The 9,937-nt window shown below is 36.6% G+C and overlaps 1 protein-coding gene across 1 annotated transcript; it reads left to right on the top strand.

The window, feature by feature from the left end:
• Nucleotides 1–9,648, top strand: LOC129799144 (proton-coupled folate transporter). Its single transcript, XM_055842816.1, has 7 exons — nt 1–952; nt 1,028–1,305; nt 4,401–4,782; nt 4,850–5,038; nt 5,385–5,491; nt 5,666–6,004; nt 8,967–9,648. The coding sequence occupies exons 2-7, from the start codon at nt 1,279–1,281 to the stop codon at nt 9,408–9,410; spliced, it is 1,488 nt and encodes a 495-aa protein (XP_055698791.1). The 5' UTR covers nt 1–952; nt 1,028–1,278; the 3' UTR covers nt 9,411–9,648.
• The last annotated feature ends 289 nt before the right edge of the window (nt 9,649–9,937 follow it).

Here is a 9,937-nt window from a genome sequence, read left to right as displayed (position 1 = left end):
CTATAAGGTGTGCTGGAGCCACAAAGTTATTTTTCTGTAGACCAAATTTACCAAAATACTGACCATAAAATAGGTTACTTCAAATACAGGTAACAAGAAGAGGGAAAGAGATTTATTGTCCAAGAAAATGAGAAAATGTCTGTATAGTGAGATTTTGAAAGATAGAAAAGGCCTGCACATTGCGTGTTTCAATTCCCCATTAACCTTTTGACCAGATGGAGGAAAACCTAAAGTGGAAAAGGGGACCACATTTCAGAGATAGTATCAAAAAAATAAATTGATTTTCTTCCAATTAACAGAAAAAATATCAAATAAAAAAATTGTTGTTCCACATGGAAACCATAAAACAGGGAAAATATTCTTCACAGCCAATAAACTTGTATACAAATATAATCTTTTGCACAAAAAAAAAAACCGAAAAATATTGCATAATCAAAATTGAATGTATTTGAAGGAAACAACTCAGTATAGAAGAATTTTAGAGAATGTGAGAATAATGTATTGCAAAATATGGTGATGAGCTGACAAAAGGTAATCAAAATGAAAATGTATCACACGTTATTTTCTTAATATGAAATTTGTCAATTTTGCTGAGAAATACAAAGAGCCAGTATATAGAGGAGGAAAATACAAAAAATACAAGGAAAAAAAACTTTTACTCATATATGAATGTAAAATGAATGTCAATATTGTCTCATTCGATTTATTTTCGTGATAACATTACTTTGTAACAGAAACCCAAGTATCTTCCATGAAAATATTAATCTTTATCACACAGTGGAGGGGAAAATAAATTAGCAATTTAGAGATTAAAGTGTTTGTTCTTATTGGAGGAGCAGAAAAATTTGATAAGAAGACATCTGAGTGGATTTTCTTGCTTCAGACACTGGAAGTCAATTATTCTGAGTGGGATTTCGTGTTCAGAAGTAGTCATTGTCGAGCATTCGGACAGGTTTGTCTCAACTGCCCAGCTTCTATTTAACTCCCCAAAAACTATTTCTACATCTTTCTATACTTTCTCTTCAAGAAACCCAACGGATTTCCATTCAAAAATCCATCTTGTGTCAATTGTACAACAGAGTGCGCTCTTTTCTTCTGATAAAACGTCACAAAATTATTGTTTGGGTTTATGAAGAAGCGTGCTTTTTGCTGTGTTTATTTATTCCATCTCTAAATGATGCATTTACTGTGAAGTTAAATTCATTGAGAACATAATCACAACATAAACAGTTCACTAAAGTGCCAATCTTACATAATACACCGCCCCCAGTGCTCAAGATGGACAATCAACTTGAGAAAACAGAGGTGAGTTCCTACTTTTATTGTGTATCTAATGAAGTGTTTTTTTTTTGAAGAATAACTAAAAGAAAATCCTTCGCGAAATACAATGAATTAGACAAAATATGCGTTATTTATACATTGATAGTGATTTTGATAAGCATCGTAGGAATTTAGTAAGATTGACACATGGAAATTGAGCGGGAGAATTGAGGTTATGCTTTTTATCTCCGAGTACACAAAAATATTGCGCAAAAATTTGCATAATGTGCATAATATTCTTAAAAGAATTTTGCAAAATCTTTTAACAGCAATAGGACAGTATGCAATATCCGTGCTCGCGGTGCGATAAACTTTTTCCGCAAAGTCAGCGAATGAACTGATAGCCAAACAATAAGAACGATTCACATAATTAACTCATTGAGGAATTATGTAACGCGAATTTTAGCTCTTTAGAAGCATTTTCTGTTAAAAAGATTTTGAGGTTGTCTATTTTACCCCAATCTTCTCAAATAACCACTAAAATTACTTTCTCAAATTTTGAATTAAATTAAGGTAAATAAACAGATTACGTCAAATGATGATGAAATTTAAGAGTAAATTAAATTATTTAGGTGGGAATATACTTATGCATTACATTTACATTCTTATCTTAAAATTATCCAGAAAAACACACGTGATGACAAATTTCAGTACATTTTTTTAAAGAAAGAATGAAGCACAAATATATTTACAGTGTCTGTCAAAATTGTATCTATATTTTGATATTCTGTATAAAATAATAATCTTAATCCTAGATCACCTGTCAACTCTTTTTTTTCTTAAAAAGCTCTATTAAAAAGCTACTAAATCTACCGTATTAGAATTAAAGGAAAGGACAAATACCTTTTTTAGAACTTTCAGAAAAAAATAATACATTATTGGTACAAGTTAACCGTACTATACAAATAAACACTCTTTGATCCTAATGGCTCTGGCACATATTTTAGATCAAGAAAATTTCGTGAAATCGAAATTCACATCCTTTTCCCTCTCAAATTGTTTGCATAAGTCTGTCCTGCTCTTTCACGCTCTTCATCTTCTTTTGAACATCACGTCAAATTCAATTTTCAAAAATTAACTTAGCGAGACCCATATATTTTGCTAACCTATAACACTACTGGCAAAATGGACAAAATGAATAGTCAAAGGATTACGAATTTCAGGAGAGATCGATAAACTATGCGTAACCCAGATAAAAATCCTGTACGAAAAAAACAAATGTCTTTGGAACTTCACAGATATTTAAAAGTATCAGCCAGATTGTACAAATCATTAACCGAAATTGACTAGTTCTCAAAAAGTGCATGCTTTAATAAACGAACATATAATGAAAAAACCGATAATATAATTCATGTTTTCTTTAATTCATAAGTTAAATTGGCTTCTAGTGCGGGTTCGTTCGAAAGGTATTGAAATCTCTGACAAGCTTTAACTGATTCCAATCGGTTATGCACCTGGTATGAACCAATAACTAGTTTTTATATGAAATTTCTAAACTCCTGAGCTGTTAGTCTTATTCCTAAGCTATTTTGGGCAAACTTTGAAGTGAGTAAAAAATCGGTTCAGGTCAGTTCTGAAACGGTAAACTTAAAAACAAATTGCGCAGTGGAAAAACTTTTCAAAATTTTGTATCACTAATGCTACAGGCCCAACACCAGAATATGCTGGACCACCCTTCATCGCTAACCTCCCGGGATTGAGCCCTATTGCCCATTCCAAGAGGGCCACGAATCCAGCGTCCTCCTTGCTTCACTGGTAAAGATCGACTGGTGAGATGATTCTATTATGCCTTCGGAATAACACGTCGAGCACTCACAACACTATCTAGCGGAACTATAGCGATATCGTAACTTGAGGTTAGCCGCCGTTATGGCACCCTTTGGAATTACCATCCCAGCTGAACAGTGAATGGTACCGTTGGCTTAGAAGAGTCTTGATCAGGACCGGCTTTCTCCCTCCAATTCTTCTAGGCTCAACAGTCCTACTACAATATTATAATACTAATAATAATAATAAAAGTGCGAGATTTTTGCAAAGTTGAATCATTTTGCCACCCCGAAAGTTAATTAATTTACTTTAGTTGACGAATATAGTGGAAGGTTTTCAGGCTTCGCACATACTCGACGCACAATGTTACCATACCACCTCAGTTCCCTTTCTCTTGCTATTTCCGTAATGTACTGAACCCCAAGACTTTCTCTGATGCAATAATTCTTGGCTTGACCTTATCCTTTAAAGTCAGTCCTAGGGACCACCTTAACGTGTTATCTACAGTGTTCTCTGTTGCCCAGAGTATTCGGTTCCGCTATGGACCTTCTTCAGAATTGGACTAAATTGAACTTTAGCGGGTTTTTCTTCGGGATTCTAACTGTAACTGATTTTAACTGTAACCGTGCAATTTTTAACTTGAATTCTCTAAGTAATGTGCTGGCCACACCTTCGGCATAACATAATTAACATAATTATAATTAAAATTATGATTGAACTACGTTCCCATGACTTTCCCACTATGCCATCTCTCAGCTTAAGCCATAAGTCTGTCTAGGGCATAAGGCATTATAGAACCAAAATTCTTATAATTTGCTTATAACGTCCTTGGTTCCGTCTCTACTAAAAGTAAACTCGCGCACTCTTAAAAAGTCTGAAATCTTCTACTGGAATATAAATACATAATTCTCATTATAAACCTTTTAAAAGCGCATTAAAAGGCTTGTCAAAGTCTTAGTTCTATAATACGGGCTTTAGCCCTAAGGCTTAGCCATATGGCTTAACTTCTTTAATTTCTTATTAATCAAGATTTTTTAGAAAATTTGGAATTAAGATTAGATTATTAAAGGCAAATCATTGATTATTCTAAAATAATCAATAAAATTAATTGCTATTTTGGGTTTTCAGACCTTCGGAAACTGTGCTAAAGGATTTGCCACACCTCTTTTTTCCTTTCTTGCTCAGTAGTCAGAATATCTTTAGAACGTTTGCACAACACCTGATAATAAAAGCGATGTTATCTTTTTGGCATTTTCCTGTCCATTGCATCAGAATTCGCTTTTATCTCCTCTCAAACCCCAATAAACTTTCAGAATATTCCGGTGGAACAGAAACCTGAAAAATGGTACCAGAAGATAACAGTGGAGCCTACAATGTTTCTGTACATGATGGCCTTTATGGTGACTTCTGTGATTGAGCAGGCCTTCTATGTGCACAAAGCTTGTACAGTGGATCACAATTACCCCGCGGAAGTATGCGATAATCTCGAAATTCATCAGGATATCAAGAAGCAAGTACAAATCACTGTGTCAAACTTCCATCAATGGAATAATGTTCTGGGCCACATATTCCCGATAATCTTGGCTCTGTTCTTGGGATCGTGGTCTGATCGGCGTGGTAGGAAGCTCCCCATGATAATAGGACTTGTGGGAAAATTCTACTGGTCCGTTATGATTATTGTAAATTCTTATCAAGGTATATTTTTGTTATTAGGAAGTTCCAGTGACCAATTTTCTGATGAAGTTTATCAATTAATTTTCAGACACTTGGCCTTTAAAGACTGTGATATACTCCGCTACACTTCCAAGTGCCCTAACAGGAGCCGATGTAGCAATCTTTGCTTCTGCATTTGCATACATATCAGACGTATCTACCGTGTCTTCCCGGACAATTCGTGTAACTATCCTGGATGTTTGCTACTTAAGTACAATGCCAACTGGTGTAGCACTCGGTAAGTGGCTCATAAATATAGAATTGCAATTAATTCCCAATTACCAGGGGTGATTGTTATCGAGTCAATTGTATTTGCTATGGCACTCATGTGGCTGCCATAAAAAGAGTCTCGTCTTTAGTAGCAGCCAATCATACTTTCCTGAAATTTATCAGTATTTATGTGAAAAGTCACACGAGATAAGATTTTCCAATTATTAGCCTATCAATTCTTCCTCCCCTTCTGTTTACATCGGCACAGCTATTGATGAGACTTGAGACAGAGTTTATCTGACCTAGAAGATTACATTGTAGCCGTTTGGGCCCTGCAGCGGAAGAATTTCAATTATTGATGCCTTCTTTTAAAGGGTCTTATTTGTTCAGCAACGTCGTCAATCGCAATTATTCTGTCATGTTCATGATAAACGCTTCGTGTCTTCTGGCGGCGATAATTTACTCATTAATTCACTTGAAAGTAAGTGGAAGAGAATTCATGCTTTAGGCATTTGAGTCAGCAAGTGTCGAATGGTCAAGTGGGACGCATTTCAATTATTCACAATCTTTCGACTATTGTTGACTCATGTTGCTTCATCCATGTATAATTTACCCATTTGATAAACTTTTTAATCTTCTCCGTGGCACCGTCAAGTGGCAAACGACCTCCACTCAGCGATCCCTCCGCGAGGTTGGCATCACAGGCGTTCTCTGTGACTTCTTCGATCGCATGCACGTGGTGGAGTCACTGAGGACACTTGGCAAGAAGCGCGAGATGAAACGCCACATTTACTTGTGGATCTTCATGGTGGCCATGGCTCTGTACACGTTCCAGCGCGATGAGAAGCCCATGATGTACCTCTACACACAGCTCAAATTCGACTGGGATACAGTGCTGTACAGCAACTTCAAGACCTTCCAATCGTCTGCCTACGTTATCATGATGCTGGCGGGAATTCCTCTCATGAGCAAAGTTTTTGGATGGCCAGACACCGTAAGTGTTGGTTTATTTTTTTTTTAAACAGGGAGATATCTGACGGTATTTCAAAGTATTATGAGTGTTATGATACACCCTTCTGATATAGAAAAATTCTTTTGTCCTAGGGATATAGTTCGTACGTTTTACTTGCATTAACTTTAGATTACAGTACAGTTAGAGTCTAACCGTTCCAATTCCTTTATTAAAACTCCCTTACTGAACCCTCCTGTGCTCCTGTCCTGCTATGTACAGGTTATAAAGCAACGAGAGCCTAACGGTTGAGTCGTAGTGTTTTTCCGTGACTGCCCATTTTGCAGGCTTAGCCGGAACATGTATCGACTGTAACTCGATTATATGAGTTGGCTTATACAGTCTACTGAACCAGGGTTTCTGCTGTTTACCTGGTGAGACGGGTAAGGGTAAGTCGGCGGCAGATGCAACCTATCCACTTTTATGAGAACTAATAAATCCCGTCTTACACAGGGTAAGGGGGCCCAGCGTTGAACCATTAATTAACACCCAGCTTTAGGCACTCTTTTAGTCCTCATCGGCAAGATCTGAGTGGTAGGCCCGAATTAAGGACTGGATTTTGCCACGTACATCAATGGCGGGCGAATGAAACTGTCAAATGCACCTCTTGATTTCCTTCCGAATATTATACAAATGACAGAAGCTACAGGGATAATGATATGTTTTATTGAACTGGTATATGAACACTTTAGTAAAGAAAAAATCATTGCATAAAAAAATTTTCTTCTAAAAATAGCCACGAAAAAGAAATGAAAACACGTATTTTATGGTTGCAATTTGTTCAATGTTATCACTACACTTTTCCCTACACGAAACACAGTGTCGCATATTTATTATTATTCATAAAATCACTCAAATCGCGCAAAATCACTAAGAATCTTTAAATTAATTAGAAAACAAATAAAAAGATTTGGAAAATATTCCATCTTGTCAGTGTCAGCTGAGCAACACGACCGGCAATATAATTTTCGTAGTTCCTCTGCTCACCATCATGAACGCAAAACAGTGTCCGTCACGTATATTTGGTAAGAGGATTTTGTATGGGAACTTCTTAAAAGTAAGGTATTAAAGATACGGGTTAATTCAGGGTATAATCCACGCTTACTTGGTCAGACGGGATAATATTTATATCGAATATATCCATAGAATTCGAATAGAAACTTGGCATCCGGAATAAATTGATTAGACTGACAAGGATGACCACAGAATAAATATATGTACAAGAACAAAGAAATAAAAATTATTGTCATGAGAGATCCTTATCAACCAGATGAGATTGGTACTCCTTGTACATCGTCACCAGGCAGTGCAGTCCTAGGTCGTCTCGTCTTTGAGGTCTTTCTACCTCATGTCTTTTTTTTACAGTGAACCTTCTTTATTGAGTGGTTCTCTGTGCGACGAGTGATATGGCCATACCATCTTAACCGTGATTCTACGAACTTATCGCCAATTATCATTCAATCGAAAGTTGCGCACTGGTTCGTTTCAAATGGTTTACTACTAAATCCCAAGAAGTTGCAGGCTATTATCAAAGGCAAAAAGACAGCCAACGTCACCTACTACCTCTAGTCATTCACGACGAAGTTATTCCTTTTGTAGAGCGGGTGAAAAACCTAGCTATTGTCTTTAACAAGACGTTATTGTTGCGGAACAAGATATATTATTATTATATTATTTTAAATTGTTGTTATTGTTCCCGATTCTGTCCCCCTCTGTACAGCGCTATTCTTATTCGGATCAGCAGAAACCATCAGTAGCCCCGCTATCGGCAGAATCGAAGAGTTGGACGGGCATTTTAGACAATAAATGTCTTTAAAATGAAGCTAGCGTTTTAATGTACGCTTCATTATTATGGTCTGACCATGTATCCACCATTTACCGCAAGGTGATTTTTTCTCTCTATACTCTTAGACTCTTCCAGGACGTCACACCTCATGATACTTGCTTGCTATACTAGCCCGAGCACTGTTACTTCCTTTCTTTAATTATTATGGGACAGAGCTCTTCTTTCTGTCGGATAGTGACAGAATTCGCCGGTTGACACTATTCGAGAGCACTTCCAGGATAGACCTCATTAATTTCTCTTTCTTTTTTTCAAATTCTTAATTTCTCGTTATTAACTGTATTTTGCTGTTTTATAATACAAAATTGTAAGAGGGACTTACCCTATGTTTTGTGAGTCAATAAATTAATTGAATTGAATTGAATTTTCTGCACTCACAAAGAATTTTCAAAAATAATGTTAAACACCCCTCGGCTATTTTCACCAAAGTAATGGACGACAAATTTTAAAAAATATCCGGTTCAAAAGACCAATTTCTGCAGGTTGCTTGCTTCCGGCTGATTGACCGTAACAGTCTATCAATCTTGAAGATTCTTTAACCGCACTTTAGAAACCAGAAACTCAAGCCACAATCTTTTTCTATCACTTTTACGCGGAGCACTTGTCACAATTTCCGGCTGAACGCAAGCCATTTTCAAGATGGTTCTTTTCCAATAAACTGATTGTTTTTCTCTAAAAACTCTCTACTTCCTACTTCACTAATAATCTCACACTAATTCAACTCTTAACAATGGAATGTAATCAATTTGAGGGCTAATACTAACAAATATTCATCTTTTTCTCTGAAGTGTTTCCACGTGTTTCGGCCACTTGAACACAAAGTCAAAGTTTTGACAAAAACTTCTTACAAAAAAATGTCGCTCTGCGCACTCTGCGCTCAATTTAAATAACATGACCGTTAATATTGCCCTACGACTTCGTTCCCTGTTAGTCTATCAAGACTTATTTGGAAAATAAAAAGCATTTTCCGGCATTTCCAGCCAGAAATTGATAGCTAGACTTATTTTTTTCATTTTCTTGCTTAAAAGAGGGTGGTAATTTAAAAAAAAAAACCGTCAGATATTTCCCCCTTTAATTCCCTGACTAATTTGATTTTTTATCCAGGCGATTGTGATGGTTGGAGCTTGTGCACATGCCACTGCTCGATTATTCTTTGCATTTGCCGAGGTTCCATGGCTCATTTATGTTGGTGGAGCTGTCTCCAGTTTGGGTCCAGTTGTAGCTCCTGTCCTCCGCTCGATGACCTCCAAAGTTGTCCCCTTGGCAGAACGAGGAAAAGTCTTTGCACTCCTTTCCGTCTTCGATAATGCCGTGCCCCTCTTCAGTGGAGTTCTCTACACTCAGGTCTACAATGCCACTATCGATACCCATCCGGCGGGAATCTTCTGGCTCACCCTGGCCACGCAAATGTGTGTCTTCCTCTTCACACTCTACATCCACATCTCCCTCAAAGGACGATCTCTAGCCGTGGCAGAAGTAGAGAAGACAAGTACCTTAATTGGAGGAGACAAAATCCCATCGGAAGAAGAGGATTCAGCTCAAAAGTGATCATTTTTTTTAAAGCTTTTAGTATGCGAAAAGTAGAACCTTCAGTAATAGCATTCCAGAATAGCATTTAAAAGACTTCTTTTCCTGATTATAGTTTCCTAGTAATATAAATTCCTCAGGCTTAAGCAGGAAGCCCAATTTTTTGAAGCTATAAAATTGGTGATAAATCTCTAATGTTGATTTTTGAAAACGATAAGTCCAGGAGGAAAAAAGACAATAAAATCCTCATCAATTTTTATTGCTGTTCTTCTTAAGGATTTTGCCAATTTTTCAGATTTTTATGAGGCTTCTGGGACACATTCAGGTTAATTTTTTTTTCTTGAGGATTTTGAACCCTAAATATTAGCTATTTGCACCATTTCGAAAAGGTAAGCCAATTGAAAGCATTCTTTTAAAATTTTCATTTGGGAGATTTCCTGAACATGAGTTTCTTGAAACTGTGACTTTTTTTGTCCGTAGTTCTATAATTTTCTTCACTTTGCTAATATTTAAATTACTTATCTTATTAAGCAATACAAAACGTTACA

This window comes from Phlebotomus papatasi, chromosome 1 (genome assembly GCF_024763615.1).
Source record: "Phlebotomus papatasi isolate M1 chromosome 1, Ppap_2.1, whole genome shotgun sequence".
Lineage (NCBI taxonomy): Eukaryota > Metazoa > Arthropoda > Insecta > Diptera > Psychodidae > Phlebotomus > Phlebotomus papatasi.
This window is presented reverse-complemented; position numbering and strand designations above follow the sequence as displayed.